The 19,239-nt window shown below is 35.5% G+C and overlaps 1 protein-coding gene across 1 annotated transcript; it reads right to left on the reverse strand.

Moving 5' to 3' along the window:
• Positions 1-227: 227 nt before the first annotated feature.
• Positions 228-14,169, reverse strand: LOC120786701 (clumping factor A-like). The gene is made up of 13 exons (XM_040122263.1): positions 14,123-14,169; positions 12,404-12,462; positions 8,577-8,594; positions 8,016-8,051; positions 7,853-7,891; positions 7,700-7,735; positions 7,045-7,083; positions 5,666-5,698; positions 4,437-4,475; positions 2,550-3,110; positions 1,615-1,671; positions 1,171-1,220; positions 228-664 (listed from the first exon to the last, which is right to left on the reverse strand). Exons 1-12 carry the CDS (start codon positions 14,131-14,133, stop codon positions 1,210-1,212), a joined length of 939 nt encoding a protein of 312 aa, XP_039978197.1. The 5' UTR covers positions 14,134-14,169; the 3' UTR covers positions 228-664; positions 1,171-1,209.
• Between the last annotated feature and the right edge of the window lie 5,070 nt (positions 14,170-19,239).

The following is a 19,239-nucleotide window of genomic DNA, read 5'->3' on the forward strand; positions in this document are numbered from 1 at the left end:
TAAAAACATCAGTTTATCATTATTTAGCTGAGATCAGTTTTGGCATCCCCTGAGCTGAAAAATGAAATGATATCTTATAGAACTGCAGATCAGTATCTGAAATCTGTTTTTAATTACACTGAATTATCTGAAAAATCTGATTGGACACAGAAACATGTTGAACTTTAAAATAAAGACTCATTGAAGTTTCTGACAGTTCAAACTTTATTAGCAGTTCCTCTGTGTACAGACAATCAGTTGTGTCCGACATTACTTTGTTTTAAAAACAGTAAAGTTGATCTTTGTAATGTAAACGATGGACTTTATGTACACTTTAATGTGTGAACAAAGACAAACAGAGTAGATCTGAGATCAGCAACTTTTTTTAATATTTCCGCATTAGACCAAAAGCAGACAGACAGGCAGAGAGTAAAACAGGTTATAGGACAGTGACATTGCAGAGACGCGGACAGTTGATTGGTGGAAGAAAGACTTCTTATTCATTTTTAAACCTGATGAAAACTAAAGAAGCCAGAGTTTGAAAAGAACAGACAACCATTCAAGAATGAGCTGAGGAATGAAAACAACAGAAAGCCGAATATTTTAGTTGCAGTTTAGCTTGTTGTTATTGTTGTTGTTGTTGTCATGGTGACTGTATTCCACTGTGGAGGCGGTGGGCTTGGTTCTGATGGGAGAAAACAAAAAAACACGTCACTTAATGAGTCAGCTCAGTATGTCTGAACTACAAGAGCTCAGAGATACTGATACTCATCTCTGCTCTGATTGTGACGCATAAAGCATAAAGCATAATGCACTACGATAAATTTTGAGCTGCTAAAGTAATAATGGGACAGTGTGACAGCATGCTAGAGCTTTAATTTTTGAGTCAAATGTTGAATATGAATCGTGAACAACCGATTCCTCATTATTCGTATTAATCAGAAAAGGCATTAGGGTACCATTTAAAGTTTTAATGGCAGGACAGTCAGAGACAGTGGTGGATGTATTTTGTCTTATCTGCATTTAGAACAAGTCAATAAATAAGAACTGAAAAGCATCAAAGGCGGAATGAAGATGAGTAAGAACCTGAGGCATATAAAATTGTATCATCTGCATAAAAATTGACATTGAAGTCCATGTATTTAAGTTTAAAGGTTTGTTTCCATCAGCAATGCCAGTGTGTAATGATACCTGGAGTCGGTGACCTTCCACAGATCAGAGGCTGAGCATCTAAACCATAGCTAAAAGAAGAAAACAGATTTAAAAAGATCCAGTTTTACCTCCGTTAGTCTGGTTAATAAAATAGTAAATAAAAACTATAGTATGATTGTTTCTCTATAATCTCTTCACATCGGTTTTTATGCTGCAATACAACAGTATGCTAACAGCAGTCTAATTTACATAACAAACTCTTTAACTGCTGGCATTTGGTGAATTTAAGAATCTATAAATTAGGCCAAAGGTAAACAAGACTGAAAAACTGAATCCAGTTCTGCGTGTAAACCTGAACCATCTATTGACACAAAACTAAATTGAAATACTGTAATTCTGAATTTGTTTCTGAAAGCTACAACTAGAACTGAACTGTGACTGGCTGTGAGGCAGTGTGATGTCAGAGTAGGGTTTGACCCTTACCCTCTGTGGGGGCGGGGTTGGAGTCATCAGGTTGGTCTGGTTGGTCAGCAGGTGTCCCTGCAACAAGAAAGAACATGAATCCATAACATGAATCTGAGCTGGAAGCAGATTTTTTGAACCATGGGCATTTGTTCATCTATATTCTGACATTACCGTATTCTTCAGGTTTGTTGGTTAGACAGAGCTTTTTTTTTCTGTTTGAACTAAACGCTTTGGATTTTTCAAACTGACCTTTGAATGTGTCTTGATATTTGAACTCTTCATTTTGACCTCTGACATCTTCATCCTGATCTTTGAGCTCTTCATCATGTCCTCTGAATTATTTATTTTGGCTTTTAATCTTTATCTTGACTTTTAAATTCTCCACCCTGAATATGAACTAGAATGTGTGACCTCTGAATTAATTGTTTTAGCTTTTTATCCTGATGCCTTATTTTTTTTTTGATAACCTCAGAATTCTTCCTCTTCACGTTTGACCTTTTCATCGTCACTTTTGAATTCTTATTATGATTTTGAGCTCTTTATTTTGACCTCTCAAATATATGTTGACCATCAAATTATTGGTTTTAACTTTTTATTTTGATGCCTTAATTTGTTAACGCCTTAATTCTTATAATTTAAGTCTGGATCCTAAAATTCTTGCACCTGACTTTTCAAATTCTTTAACATAAATTACACGAACTCATGAATTCTTTGTTTGTCCTCAGATTTCTCCATCTTGATCTATACGTTCTTTACTTCAACTTCTGAAAACTTCATCTAGACTTTTTGGCATTTAAATTCAGAAGAACACATTAACTCATCTGACATCTGAATTCTAAAGTATTCTTGAATACCTTATAAACACAAAGAATTTATGAACTGAAATCTTTCCTTGATCAGTGCTGGTAACCTGTCTATCAATAGTTTTGTTTAAGTTATCAGTCAGAGTTTACCTTCAATGGAGTCCAGAGTTTCTGGACTCTGCTCTTCAGGATCCTCAGTATCTGATTTTGCAGAGTCGTCTTGATTCATCTCCTCCTCCTCATCAGTGAGGTCAGAGTCCTGCATGTCACTGTTGGGCTCAGCTTCACTGTCAGTGTTGCCATCCACATCACTACCATCACTGTCAGCCTGACTCATCTCACTGTCTACTTCGAACATACTGTCGTCTATCCATTCACTTTTTTCCACCTCTGGGATTTCCACCTCTACCTCACCCTCTGCTGGTTCTACCTCCTCTGACACATCAGTGTTTATAATTTCATCTCCCTCCTCCTTAGGAATCTCTTGCTTCTCACTCCCTGCCTCCCAACCCTCTGCTAAGTCTTCTACACCCATACTGTCATCTACGGTCTGGATGTCGTCCGGTTCTGCTGTGACAACGTCAGCATCAGCCTCAGTTTCAATGTCAGAAACATTGTCAGTGTTTGAGTCTTCAATTGAGTCAACGTCACTGCTGTCATCAGTGGCAGTGCTGTCCTCAGTTTGTACTTCGGCTGTAGTGTCCTCAGTATCTGAGGATTAAAGATATTACACACTCATCTGTTATTATCTGTTATCACGTGTCTGTTAAACATCAGCATGGTGAATCTGTGGTCGGTCTTTACCCAGCTATGTCTAAGGTATTGATCACACAGATTTGTGTCAACAAGCCAAAAACTGTGCTACACAGGAGTAGAACAGTTTTTGGCTTGTTGACACAAATCTGTGTGATCAATACCTTAGACGTAGCTGGGTCGGCTATCAGGCTGCAGTTTTAACAGGATGAATGATGCAAGATACAGTACATTTAAAACATTCTAACTTTGGTGTATGCCTAAATAAGAATGCCAGGTTGTAAGACACACTGTACCAAAGAAAAACTGTGTGGAAACACATCTGTGTTTGATCAAGCCATCAGGGTGTTAGTAAACCTGAAAAAAAACTAAATCCTTTGTCTGAATCTCACAAAGAATGGAGTAGAAAAGAGGAAAGGAAACTGGATCTTTCCGTTTTCCTTTTCTGTAAATTTGATTTCTAAATAGAACATAATCACTGATGATTTTCTGCTGACTTTGTTTGCAAAACTATTTTAAATGGGGATAATATCAATATTGATGATGATGATGATAATAATAATAATAATAATAATAATAATAATAGATTCTTATCCAACATCAGTCCCATCAGGGATGCATCTGATCGGTTCCAAATGTGAAATCTGTGCAGTCGTATGAACCCTGACACACAGAACCAGCACAGGCTATTCATATTTATAACTTACAGAATGCTTACATAGCTAAAACAGAGTAGGGCCTTTTATCAGGCTGTAGGTTTTTTAACTTCCTTACATTATTGAAACAATATATTTTTTTTCTGTTTTCTGATATTTTTTCTCTTAATCATTTTATAAATTTATCTCAGTAAATATTATCATTAGAGATGGTGTTAACACAGAATGAGTTAATCCAGTTTTTTGTGCTGCAAGATTCTAACAAATTTATAGATTCTACATGTATGTGCTTGATTTCAAACACATTAGATTTAAACTCATCCAAGAATTTAGAAACAACACACACTGACTGTGTGCTTCAGTTGTCTTGGCTGAATCTGAAGGAGCTGAAACAGACAGATAAGCAGAAAAATGTGTTTCCTTGTATGTTTTTAAAGAATTTAACATTCTCATTCTTTCTGGGGGTTTAGTTTGACGTTTCTTTCCTCTCAGTCTGTCTCTGCTATTTGATTTACCGTTTCATAGAAAAAATAGTTGTGAAATCATCAACATTAAACAAACTAAAGACATGTAAACAAAGAAGGAAGTAGGTAACCTGATGCTGAAGTCAGGAGAAAAGACAGATTACCTTCTGATTGTTCAAGAGAGTGGACGCCATCACCAGCAGCTGTCAAGACAAATCAGAGACAAATCAACAGAACGTGTAATGATGTGATGATGCCATATGATATGTCACATGTCACATACTATGTCATAATTATGATGTCATAACGTCGCATATATTATGCCTTTTAACACATGAAGCAATGTTACATGATACTCGATGTATGATTCAACATCATATACTTGAAGGATTAGCGTTGCATTGTGTAGTAGCAGCACCATTGGTCAAGGCAGTATTATTGGTGTTAGTAGTATTAGGGGTAGGAACAGTGATTACAGTAGTAAGAGTAGTAGTAGCTGTAGTACTAGTAGTTTCAGTAGCCATACTTACAGTAGCAATAGTAATAGCAGCAGTAGAAGTAGTAGTAATAGCAGTAGTATAAGCAATTGTAGTAGTTACAGTAGCAACCTTAGAAGTAGCGGCAGTAATAGTATTAGCAGTAATGGCAGCAGTACTTGTTGCCATAGTACTAGTTATAGGAGTAGAATCAATAGTGTAAGAGCCTTTTCTAGCAGGACACCAAATTGGTCCAATATGTGTCACCTTTGTGTTTTGGGTCATTTGTTATGTAGTTAGGATACTTTCACTCAGGTACAGCTGTTGCTAGAGGGAGGCGCGCAAACAGTTTTTGACCGCCGAGCCAAGCCATGTAAACGCTCTGTTGTACTGATGAAATGTTTGGCTGTATGGAGATATATGCACACCCTGGTTATGGATTCTTGTATTTAAGGTTGAAGACCATTAAACTGAAATAAATATCCAGTAAAAAGCAAGAAGCAGAAGTTGGACTGTTTCAGTAGACACTGCAGCTGTGGTACGGCGAGCGTGTCACTTAATTACCTCTATGAAACCCCACAGTGGCTTTAAGTTTAGGCTTAGCTGCTAAAAGTAGAACTACTAGTAGTAGCAGTATAGGCTGTAATTGTAGTAGTGTCTGAAGCAGTAGTCGTAGTAGTAGTGGCAATCGTAGCAGATGAAGCAGAAATAACAGTATTAGTATCAGTAGTGGTATCAGTAGAATCATCAATAGTAGTTTTAACTACCGCTGATTCTACTGATAGTAACAGTATTATCAGTAGTAGTACTACGAGTATATTCTGTCCATGGGTTTGTGTTTTTCGTTCAATATTTCTGATCAGTACTTAATGATTCAGTTTTTCAGAAAAATGGGTTTTTTAGACCATTTAACTTACTGAGCTCGGTATCAGACTCCTCACTGTTTACATCTGCAGAGAAAAAACAGCAGTTTAGTAAGACTTAATAGCAATGCAGTTTATTGTTTGGGCCCAAATCACTTCTGATTGTACTCCAGGGAAATATTTTACTGTATAACAATGAGTTTTGTAGTTATTCCTGTAGTTATTCCTTCACCGAACGGTGTAATAGTACATAAAGTCAAAAAGAAGACTTTAACGTCAAGCAGTCGATCTGACAAACCTCCTCCTATCAACAGAAAAAAGAAACCTTTTTAAAATGCTGCAGCCTTCTATCAAATGCAAATATTCTGCATGTCAAACACATCTACTGTCTGTCCTTGTATGTTTTTAAGGAATTTCACATTCTCATTCTTTCTGGGGGTTTGGTTTGAAGTTTCTTTCCTCTCAGTCTCTCTCTGCTGGTTGATTTACGGTTTCAGAGAAAAAAAGGCGTGAAATCACAAAGTTAAGCAGCAGCTGTGGAGACAAATGTATAATTTATGTGTATAATGATGTGATGATGTCATAATGCCATATGATGTGTCACATGTCGCATACATTATGTAGTAGTAGTGGTAGCAATAACAGAAGTAGCAGCAGTTGTAGTGGCAGAAGTCGCAGTAACAAGAGTGTAAGTAGTAGTAGCAGTTACAGTAGAAGCGGTACACTTTAAAAAAAACTAAAGCTGAGCAGCATCTGGCTGATGCTAACTGCAGTTACTTTCACTAACAGGATTTTTTGTGAATAGTGTGATTTTTATTCTTTTAAATAGCAGTCAAAATAAATACAAACAAAACATATCTATTAGATGTACATGCATTTATATAAGCATGTACTTAAAGACTCATATTTAGTTTATAGGCAGGGTATATCACTCTAGGAACAACTTATGTATTAAATGTACTGGAACCACGTGTTAAATGATGATCAGTACTAGTACCTCAGGACTAACAGGATGAATGTTTGTCTTTACCAGAGTCAGATTCAGGGGAGGTCTGCAGACTGTTTCTACCTACAAAGACATAACATCAGTCCAGCAGTTTCATTAGACTTAGTGCTGATGTCTTGTTCTTAACCTCCTCATGAAATACTTCATGTAGTATAACCTATGCAGTTCCTGTGTAGACCAGGAACCTCTCAAGCCTTTCAGCTGAAATCAGTGTGAGAACATTTTTGTATCATATAGAACCTGAGGAAAAAAAATCACAGAAATTCATCTGTTATCAAAACACAAACCCTGTGAACTGAGTGGGCCTCTGATGGACTGCTTTATTTTTGGTTGCAATTATTAAAAAAAGAAAAGACAGGTAAACAGACAAACAGACAGGTAAGCAGACAGACAGGTCAACAGATATAACAACAGAAAGACAGGCTACCTTGAGTATGTTCAACAGAGTCTATGATGTCAGCATCACCTGTGGAGACAAATAAACGTACAGTGATGTGATGATGTTCTTTGATGTGCCACATACATTTCGCCAGATGTGCAGTGGTAGTAGTGGAGGTAGTCATTGTAATAACAAGAACAGTAGTAGTAGTTGTTTTAAAGGCAGTATTCGCAGCACCAGTAGCTGAAATAGTTAGGAGCTTAGTTTCTTTGTGGTGGTTTTGAATCTCTTTGTGGTGGTATTGAGTATCTTCGTGGTTGATTTGTGTCTTGGGGCCCCAAGGCCCCCAGACTCCTTGGGCCCCGGGCCTGTGCTTAATTGGCCTAGTCAGTCACCCGTTCATGTCTGGTCATATGGTTAGTGTCTGGATACCAAAGACTGTAATGTTATTCTCACTATCAGCTTTGTCCATTTCCTCTGTTGTGGAATCTTTTCCATCACTGTCGTCTGTAGCGGCTTACACACAAAAACAATTACAACTATTTGAAATTCAACTTTGCAATCATAAAATAAGATGGAAAGATAAGACGGAAATATAACAAGGAAAGAAAAGAGCAAGAATCTTAATTTGTTGCTCATTAAATTTAAACTGGATTATAATTTAATGCACATGTTAATGGAATAACCCACATGAGACACTGACCTGGAGATTCAGGGGTCTCATCTGATTCCGAGGGAACTGAAACAGACAGACAGGTGAACAGACATACAGGTGAACAGGTGAACAGACAGACAGGTAACGGACAGGTGAGCAGTCAGACAGGTGAGCAAACGGATAAGTGAGCAGGAAGGATACCTTCAGTCTGTTCAACAGAGTTGAGGATGTCAGCACGATCTGTGTAGACAAATAAACATGCAGTGTGCATACAGTGTTTAATGTGCATACAGTGTGCATGCAGTGTGAATGGAGTGTGTTTAATGTGTATACATTGTGTATGCAGCGTGTGCAGTGTTGTTACCTGGCTTTGCAGTCACAGGTTCAACTGTAGTTCCTCCTACAACAGCAATAATAAAATAAACAAGGTACACCTGAACTGTCAGTGTGTGCGTATATCTGTTTGTGTGTATATATGTATAGATGTGTATTTGTATAAGTGCGTGTATTTGTATTAATGTTGCTGAGTGTTTTGTGTGTGGTTGTGTGTGTTTATGTGTGTATTAATGTTTGCGTGTATGTGTTTATGGGTTTGTGTGTGTGTTACCATTCAGGTGAGCCAGCAGTGGTGCACAAACAAACAGTAAACATATAAGATGTCGTAAAATAAAATAAGTTCAGTTTCTGAGTGTTTCTGACTCCAGATCACTCTTAGAATCTGAAACAAGGAGCTGAAACACTGACTAAATCAGCAGGTAACTGTGGCTGTAATGAATGTATAGCCTCTAGAGGACGCTATCAGGACTTTACACTGCTAGCCTGATGTAACAATTTTGCTGCACTCTGATTGGCTGCTCCGTTTATCCAGCTGCTTTAAAGACAATTTAAAGATTAAATTACTAAAAATTTGAAAGATTATATTTACCATCATCCGGTGTCCCTCCTTTAACACAAGAAAACACAAGATCCGACAGACAGACAGTTAGTGACACAGACAGACACATAACACAGGTGTAATATAAATAATCAAATGTTATATCGTTTAAATATCCTAAGGTTCAACACATGTAAAAATTTTACACCTTTTTATGTTTTATGTACAATGACCTCAATGACTGCTTAGAATTTGTAATAAAAACAACTAATGTGAAGTATTTTTTCAGCTCCATCGTCTCTCATGTATCCCATTCCATCTAATTATACAATCTGTAACTTATATATCAGTTATATACAAAACATACATTGTTTGTAATATTTACAGTTATAAATAGAATCTAAAATACTTAATCTATACCATCTATACCTTTGTTGTTATATCTAATCTACACTTTTATACCGTAAAGTTTGTCTATACTGTTTACTTTATATTCACCATGTATATGTATAATATTTCTTCCATGTGTCTACATTTATATTATGCATATATATATATTTGTAGTTTATCTTCGCATCTTATAATTATAAAACATAACAAACAAGGCACCTATAATATGATATATATTTTACTTATGACTTTTTCACAAGATCAGTTCCATAACTAATTTATAGCATCAATGTTACATACATAAACATATTAATGACAAATCATAAATTTGTTAAGGATCATGAATAAATATGTGGCTAATAATAATAATTTAAATACAATAATGTAATAATAAATAACTTTTAAATGTTGTAAAGGTGTAAAACAATAAACATTAAAAACACTTAAAGTGTTAATAAAAATTATTAGTTCAAAAATGTTTTGTAATGATTGTTTCAAGTTATACATATAATAATAATAATAATAATAATAATAATAATAATAATAATAATATTTACATAGTACTTTTAAAAAAACACGTAAAAAGTACTTTACAAAAAAATAAAACTAAAAAATAAAAAATAAATGCTAAATAAAAGTGGAAGTAATAATAACAGCAAGTCAAGTTAAAACATAATCCCATTAAGGCACAAAGTAAAAACATAAAATAATAAAACTGTTCAAGACAAAGCAATTGTTAACTAGAGAACATCTTGGAACTGAACTCACAGCAGCCACAACACGCATCCACATGTTGATGTTTTGACCCATGCGTACTCAGTATCTTGCATTATTGTGATGCTAACGTGTTGACCATTCTGTTGAGAGACAGCCAGTCACCCAGCCACCCAGCCAGGACCACCTCTGTGGTAGCTGCAGCTATAGTCGGTGTCTCCAGGACCACATTTGCCAAGATGACACACACAGACTCACAAGGTAAAAACAATGCCAACCACGCTTTCATGGCTGGTAAAAAGTGTATTTCTAAGAAAGATTTAACAGAGGATCCAAAGATCCAAAACCTTCGTCTAAAACCTACTTTTCTGACACTGGGTAACACTTTCCCTCTAAAATGCCTTGGCAATCTTCTGATTTCATCATTCCTTTGATACATTCAGTGCTTCCAATACCAGAGGCAGCAAAGCAGCCCCACAGCATGATAGAACCTCTGCCATGTTTTACTGTAGGTAGGGTGTTCCTCTCCTTATGGGCATAATTTTGTTGCCAATAAACAGTGATTAGTGTGGAAAACAAAATCTCCCTTTATGCGAACAATGTCCTGCTGTACTTAGTTGAGTTACAAATCACCATTCCATGTTTAATTGAATGTTTGCAACAGTTTGAACATTCCTCAGTTTTTATACCAAACTTATGAAAAACAGAGGCCATTCATATAGGTGCACCACCCCAACTTTGTGGATTTCCCTCTTACTGGATCCCTTAAGGGATAACCTATTTTGAAATAAGAAATGGCCCCTCTCTCCATGAACTGTCAAACTAAATTTTAGGCCTATTCAAACACACATTAAAGAGGTTTGCTACATGCTACGTAGGCTACAGATGCTGCCAAAACCTTCTTCTGAATGGCTTCTTTGCAAATTTGATAAAACTTTTACACAATTTATCTGGCAGGGCAAAAGAGAATGAGATGAGTTTAACTGGTGAACTGCAGCCACTTAAGGAACAAGAGGATCTAGGAGTCCCAAACAAAAGGCTATTCTACTGGGCAGTGTATATATACTGCAGTGTGTGTATATATATATATATATATATATATATATATATACATATTTATATATATATATATATATATATATATATGAGTGGGTGAATCCTGATGTTACATATAAGGGAATCGACATGGAATCCAGGAGTTTTGATTTACTAACGCTGAAGGACTCTCTTTTTGTTAACTACAATAAAACAAAAGTTTCGGTTAAATTAAATTTAGGTTCAAAGTATCTTTGTTTTGAATACACTGAATGAAACACCATTAAAGTTTGTTTCAATTTTAAAATTAATTTTTTACATTTGCCTCCCATATGGAGTAACTCAGATTTCCTCGCTCCATGTCAGGATGTGGATCTTAGACACTGGCAAGAAATGAGTTTAGACCAATTTAATAGACTCTATGAGGGAGGAACAATGCAGTCTTTTGAGGGCCCGAAAGTAGATATTTTTACAACAATCTGTTTTTTTCCGCTGTTTACAAATGCAACACTTTATCCCAAAAACCACACTGCCTCCAAACTTCTTTTCTAGAAGACGTTCCACACAGCCCATGCCAAATAGATTTATTTTATTTGTTTGAGACTTTTTTTTTAAAATTTTACTTATTTTACAGATTATATTAGTAGACGATGGCAGGCTGATATAGGAGAACATATAGATGACAATATATGGTCATCAGTCAATGGGAGCACACTCACTATTCTTAGCTATAACGCTGACAAAGAATCACAATTTAAGATATTACACGGGTTGCTTTATACACCACTACTGAGGAGCGGGCTGGGCTTAAACTCTTCTCAGTGTATTAGAAGTAACTCAGAAATTGGTATGTATGTATACATGTTTTGGAAATGTACAATGACGCAGAGATTTTGGAGAGATGTGAAAGACGAATTGCCCACCTTGACTGGATGCCTGTATTTTTTTTCTTACCCAATTTAGATGAAACCACACCCACTTCCGTATTGGTTAGGGTTAGGGTCACTTCGGTCATCCTGATGAGGCTTTCGTGATATGGAAGTGGACATGGTTTCATCCAAACTGTGTTGGAAAATCATCCTTTGTAAAAAATGACCTATACTCCTACCTAAATGACAATATCAGTAGATTGATCAAGACATGCAAACCAGTTGTGGACACAGTGGATCCCTCTGGGCTGGAATTGCTTCTGCCTAACTAACAAACAAAACTAACAAAAATCTTGAATATAATATAATGTGGGTCATAACATTTTGTTTACCTAAACAAAGTTTATAGTTATAAATGATAGTTTAATAATGAATGCTCCAAGTTATACATATATTATTGATTTTTAATTGATTGATAATAATTTTAATTGTTATCATTACAGTGTCATTACAGTGAATTGTTATGACAGGTCATAATGACATTCTAAAGTGTGTCATTGAACTGATTGGAATTAACTTACTGCCTTTTTTACAGTGATTTTTCCTTGTGTTATTTTGTGAGTTAAAATAATTTTCCATTATAAATGGATAAATGGAAGCTTACTTGTTATGATTTTTTAAAATTTAAAATGTATGATCAATTCAAATAAATATGAATATGGCAATTATGGATCATTCTTCAGGTGTTTAACAGTAATCATTTGTAATCATATGATGTGATGTATGAAATAATCAGTAGTAATAAATGGATGATTCTCAATAAACTGATTGTCAATAACATTATTGATCACTTATGATGTCACAGCTTACCTTGGAGTGGAGCTGCCAGAGAAACAGCAACAAGAGCAACGAGCAGCAACACAGAACACCTGTAACACACACACACACACACACACACACACACACACACACACACACACACAAACACACACACGTGATGTCGTACAGGAAAAGAGAAGGACAAAAACTTTTTCACTATGTCACAGTCTGAAACACTGTGTTTACACCTCATAAAGATTCAAAAATGTCTTCAGTGTATACTGACAGTACCACCAAATATAAACATCACATCACAAAGTAAATTAATAATATTATAAAAATCCAAATAAATAATCAGAGAATTCACATCATCAAAATAATTTAAGATAAAATCCATCATCATGTAAACAGATAACGCCACAGATTGAAAAAGACAGTTATTTAAAGTTTTCTCTCTCTTTCTCTCGACAACAAGAGTAAACTAAAGAACACCTAGTAAAAAGTATAAAGTGACCAAAGTAAAATGAACATAAAGTCACAAAAGTAAACTAGCGACAAACACAAAGCAAAGAACATAAAATAAGAATGAAAAGTGACCAATGTAAAATGATGAATGTAAAATGAACATAAAGCAATGAATGTAAACTAAAGAAAGTAGAAATAAAAAATGTAAAGTGACAAAGGTAAAGAATGAAAAATAAAGAATGTAAAATAATGTCAAACATGTAAAATAAAGTTAAATAAAGACTTCCAACAATGTAAGATAAAGAATAAAGTGACAAATGTGAAGTGAAGAATTTCAGGTGTGTTCAGTCGCAGGCGGGTGAAACCGGTCTTAAGCCAGACGGGTTTAATGACTGTGTTTCTTTGTGTTTCCTCCACAGAAAAAAAACAAAGCGTCTGTTCTTTTCCAATGTATAGAGAGAAACGAGCAAAAGAAAACCAGATCAGATCCTCAAAGAGATAGAAAAACTTTAAGGTTCATAATGAGAGTCGAATGTCGGGTAAAAACCATAGAAGACTGCTGCTTTATCCTAAAACACTGCAGTCCTTCTGCAGGATTTATTCAGACCAGACACACACAGACAGGCCAACAAATAAAACCTGAATATTGATGTCAGCTGCAGAAAGGCACAACAAAGTAAAAGTACTGGACTTTAATAAAAGGAAACAAATATCAATAGGAAAGTGTAGTAAAGAATCAAAAGTTTAGTTCAGTTATTAAAGAAATGTAGTTTCATGTTGTTTACTTTAAATTAAAGCTTTCCATCATAATGAATCAGTTAATCATGTGTTGACTATAAAGTCTGATTTCGCCATCAGGTGAACGTCGTGATGAAAAAAAAAATCTTTCCTTTTGAAATGCTGAGGAGGAAACTTCAAAAGTCCCAAAATGAAACTGCTAAAGTATCTGACATATAAAAACCATTGTGAACTCCAGGACGAACATCAGTTAATCAGGTGTAATTAAGTCGACAGCACAAAATGTTCGAACATCAGATAATTACTTAATTACAGTAATTACAGTTATTATGTCTGTGAGCAGAGAGTTTCATAAGCCTCAAATGATGATTTTCATGAGATGTTTCATGAAGTTTTGTTAAGTTTCATGTTGAGCAGTAGTTGTGAATATGCAGCGGTGACGTAGAATAAATTCTGTTAATTAGGTAATTTAAACTGTAAAGTCTAAACTGAAAAATCGCTCTGTCAGTCAAACAGTTTAATAAAGTGAATTAATTACAGTTCATCAGAAGTGAAGAATGAACTCACCGTTGGAGCATGTTGTTGTTCAGCAGGTCAATATGAGGAAACTTCAGAGTTTCTTGAGTTTCTGAACTCGGCAGAAAGGGAGCAGCAGCTTTTATACTCAGACACTCTGCCCCTCCTCCTCCCTCTGATGACCTGTCTGTCTACACTCAGTTTAACACTGTTTGATCCAGTTTAAATGCACTGTCTCAATCTGTTTTAGTTGAAGTTAAAATTACCAGAAAAAAGCAGCTCCAGTTGTTTCTGTTCTTTCTGCTTACACCAGATTAATTGGACCAGATTTACACAAAGCCAGATTGAAACAGCGTTTAGACCAGATTTAGACCAAATTTATAGCAAATTTATATCTGGTTTGGACCAGATTTACACTGAGTTTAGACTAAGGCTAGATAACTAACTGGGCAAAGGTGGTAACTGCTCACACAGTAAAGGCAATACATACAAACAACAGAAACAGACAAAGCCAGCTCTCACACACTGCAAAAGTGCATATCCATTATCCAGTTAAAATGCAATTAAAGATAAAGAAAAAATCTAGCAAAGATGAATAAACATGAATGATTTATCAAAACTAAAAATATAGCTGCAAGAGGCAATTTGTGGATTCTAGCCTTTTTGCGCCCAACAGAAGGAAGCAGCTCAATTACCCAAAATTAAAGCTGCGAGCAGCAAGGACCATGTTTCCGGCTTGACAAAGAGCAAAGTCACAAGCTGGTTTAATTCTGTTTAAAGAAGGACTGAGACCAGTCACACTTTCATCATCACAAGGTATGCAGAGAACAAACTCTAAAGTCAACAAAGTGATCGAGTAGATATAATATCTTATCTTGTCTACCATTTAACAAATGCATTGGGGAGCTCATTGATGAAAAAAATCTACTCTAGAGCTGCTTATTAATATTTTCCTACTAAAAGGAAGTAGCAACAGTGAATACGTTGACTGAAGTTAATGACAGGGTTATGAAAAGCGAGAGAGGGTGATGTAATGGAAGGTGCTATTGCGATGCCGAGTCGTTTTTTGCCCTGCTGCAGCTACAATGGCTCCAGGTTGTGCGGTATGTTTGATTTATTTTTATTTTCATAGTATTAAATGTATCGGTATGTATGTTCAGGACACAATACCAGATGTCCCCACTGAGTTCAATCAGGATTACTCTAAGACAACATGAGTTATGGGCAATTTCCCGCTAAACCCTGCCCTTTGCAAAGTTTTTTGGTTGATGGTGGCCATTGTTATGGACCGATCTTGCCCATGTATTTCAGTCCTGCAATGCTGTATGCCAGATTAGGTGTTGATAGAGTCAGAATTTAAAAAGTCTATGGAGTGTTACTATTTTTCACATCATGTAAATTAGCAAAAAATCCATCATGGTGGATTTTTATAGTCCAGGAGGCTTTTTTGTAGATCACTTAATTACAGCACCACCATCTGGCTGAATGAGCTCATGTTTCTTGGGAGGCACTTACACATCATTACCAGTCATTGGGCTAAATTTCATGTTTCTAGCTCGTTCCAGCTCACAGCATTTTTGAGCCACAGCAAAAGATGACAAATAATAATAATAATAACAATGATAATAATAATAATAATAATGATAATAATAAACCGGCACAAACATAATACGGTTCTACCCCTTCGTTAGTACCCTAATAAAGTAAGAATATATAGAAGAATTATACAGAAGTTTATTAATTGTACTTTAGGTGGGCCATGCTTTGTTATGGTAGAATGAGGTTCTGTCTTGAGAAGGGTTTCTGTGCCAAAGTTTTGTGCTTAAATGTTATCTTTTCCTAATTTAATGTGTGTAATCATTTTTCCACACAGCAGATCTGAGGCCAGCTAACAGAGAAAAACTGTGTTCACTGCAAAGGGAAAGGCAGGGAATGGCCCTGGTTTACACTAGATTTATAATAGATTTATACCAATGTTTTACTGCCTTTAGAACCAGATTAACACCAGATTTGCAGCAGATTTTATTCCATTGAAGCTTGTTGAACATTTGCATAAAAAAAGAACCACAAAACAAACGCAACCAGTTTGACTATAAATGGGCTACAGACACGTTTGCTACCAGGAAATTAAAAAAAATATATAAACTACGTGTATGTTCAGGGCATCTGTGTTCATGTGTTTTCAATGGGCGTGTTTGTTTGTGTGTGTGTGTGTGTGTGTGAGAGAAAGAGCTATGTGCTATGTGTGGTATGAAGTTCTCATTCAGAGGAGAACTGGTTGGACAATAATTACCAGAGACAGAGATTATGAGAAGGAATGTGTTCATGAAATTATCTCAGTGATTTAGAACAAAATGTAACCAACACGTACGATGTCATTAAAGGGGTTACTGATGATAAACACCACACCCTCACATTTAGTCTGAAATATATGGACATAAATGTAGGACAGAAACCAGTGTTTCTGCAGGTTCTAAACTTCAGAAAAAAATGCATGTTTTTTGAATGCAGCTTGGTCTGATAGTTTCCCTGTGGACAGTCTGCTGAAGGTTCAACTTAACTCAAACTGAATAAAAACACACTGAATTGTTTAACACTGGATTCATCTTCTATGTGTGTTTCCACTGATATCCAAAAATTTACAAAACTTTTCAGATATCAGTTTTACATATACATAAATATACTACAGTCATAAACACATATCTTCTTACATATACGTTTCGTGTTCAGACACAGTTTGTCACCTCTATGATTAATGAACTGAATTTAATGACCTCGTTGTGAACACATTAATATACTTTAATGATTCAGTCGGGTGTGATTAACACTCAAATGTAATTAGATGAGCTGTGAACCAGACCAATCACATTCCAGACCAGTTTAAAGTTGATTGACTTGGACTGAAAGGAACCACACAGCTGCAGGGTTCAACATGGCCCGCTGCATCATAGTGTCGGTGGGCTGCAGACCTCTGATTATTTTCTGTATCACAGTTACGACCCTAAAAAACCTTAAGTCCAGTTAGACTACAATAGTCCCGCGGGAAGTCGTCTCTCCAATGGAATACTGTACTCAAGTAAAAGGGCTAACTAGTAAAGTACTAGTAAATTTTATTTAAGTAAAATTACTTAAAGGTAAAAAGTAATTCAGTAAAAATGTACTCTGAGCAATCGTTACTGCTCACATTTTTAAAAAGAGGTGGGAGGGATAGAAGTATTAAATTAAATTAAACTTTATCTCATGTACAAACCAGTGATAAATTTTAAACAGGGACTTTGTAACCTGCGAATACATCTGATTATAAATTAAACATACAAACACATCGCTGTGACCTTACGAGAATTAACCTTAGAAGAGACAAAACTCAGACAAACACAAATGACCAACAATAATTACAAAGTACGATATAACGGCAAATGTTTAGAGACTTTATGTAGCCATATTAAGCTACATAAATCGGAACTGCAGGGACGGGGAGACTGGTCAGAACTGAGGGAAGGATGAATGCAGCCCAATACAGGGAGGTCCTTGAAGAAAGCTTGCGCCAGATCTCACCCAACCTGAGACTGGGGCAACGGTTCATCTTTTAGCACAACAATGATCTTAAGTATAGAGCCAAGACAAAGCTGGAATGGCTTCAGGACAAGTCTCTGACTGTCCCTGAGAGGCCAAGCCAGTTCCCAGACTTAAACCCCATAGAACACATATGGAGACACCTGAGGATGGCAGTTCACAGACAGTTCACATCCAATCTGATGGAGCTGTAGAGGATCTGTCAAAAGAACGGCATAAACTGCCCAAATCCATGTGTGCAATGTTTGTAAAGAATAATCCCAAAAGACTCAAAGCTCTACATGGTGAAAAAGGATCTTCTACAAACTACTTATATATCTGAATACTTTAGTAAATAAGAGATTTCAGTTTTTGATTTTTAATAAATTTACAAAAAAAAAATTAAAGACATGTTTTCACTTTATCTTTATGAGCTCCTGAGTGTAGATTGAGTGTGAATTGAGTGTAGATTGTAGATTTGCATTTAAATCTACAACACAATAATGTATGCAAAAAGTGAAGGGGTCTGAATACTTTCTGAAGCCAGTATATAAATATATACATACATATATATATATATATATATATATAAATATGTGTAAATATATATGTATATATATATATATCTATATATTTACATATACATGTTTATATGTAATAATTATGTACTTTAGTACATAAAACATTACAGATTTTGTTATTTTGGATCTAAGTGTTTTCAGCGGGATCTAAAAATTGTAATTAGATAAAATGAGATCCTCTGAATCTGTGAGGTTATTTTTACTTTTTATTTGAAGAAATGTGAAGAGAGATGTGAAAGTATTTAGCATTACAGTACAAATTATGATTAATTTGATTAATATCTACAATAATTAAATCTCATCAGTCTGTTATTAGGATTTATCAAAACAATTATTCTAACTTTTAGTGTTTTTATCCTGTTTCAGGCTCCAGTTTGATTCATTAAACTTTGTTTAAAATTTTGTGTTTCTGTATGTTCGTATTTGATGTGTTCATGTGTTGTGCTTTTGGTTTTCTTCTTTTTGGTTTATTTATACATTTCATTTGAAGTGATATTCAGTTTAAAAGCTGCTAAACTCAGACAAACATGAATCAATCTGAACTCCATGATTCTGGTTTTTTCGTAATGAGACTGAAGGACTGAATCAAAATGATCCTTTAAATTCCTCTCAACATATGTGTCTGTTCCTGTGCTGTGTTTTACTGTGTGTGTGTGTGTGTGTGTGTGTGTGTGTGTGTGTGTGTGTGTGTGTGTGTGTGTGTGTGTTTTCATTCCAGTATTTCCTTGTGTGCAATAGTTTCTGGGAAATCTCATCAGTTCTCTGAAACAGAAACTTTTCTTTCATTTTTCTTTCATTCAACACAAAGAAAACAGCAGATCTGCTTCCTGCTGAGGTTTAATTCAACAGCTATCATTATTATTATTAGAAGATGTGGTCACTGGTAACCAGTGAAGAGAGCACCAGTACAGAAGATATATGATCACTGGTAACCAGTAAAGAGAGGCCAGTACAATAGTGCAGTTGGGAGATCTAGTCACTTGTAACCAGTTAAGAGAAGGCAGGACTTATGCATTGGGAACTTACATTCAGTGA

Source organism: Xiphias gladius, chromosome 24 (genome assembly GCF_016859285.1).
Source record: "Xiphias gladius isolate SHS-SW01 ecotype Sanya breed wild chromosome 24, ASM1685928v1, whole genome shotgun sequence".
In the NCBI taxonomy this organism is placed as follows: Eukaryota; Metazoa; Chordata; class Actinopteri; order Istiophoriformes; family Xiphiidae; genus Xiphias; species Xiphias gladius.

Coding starts and splice junctions, on each gene's coding strand:
- LOC120786701 (XM_040122263.1), bottom strand. Junction 7,736..7,852: donor CTCTGTTGAACAGACTGAAG/GTATCCTTCCTG, acceptor TGTCTGTTTCAG/TTCCCTCGGAATCAGATGAG. Junction 5,699..7,044: donor CTCTGTTGAACATACTCAAG/GTAGCCTGTCTT, acceptor TTTTCTCTGCAG/ATGTAAACAGTGAGGAGTCT.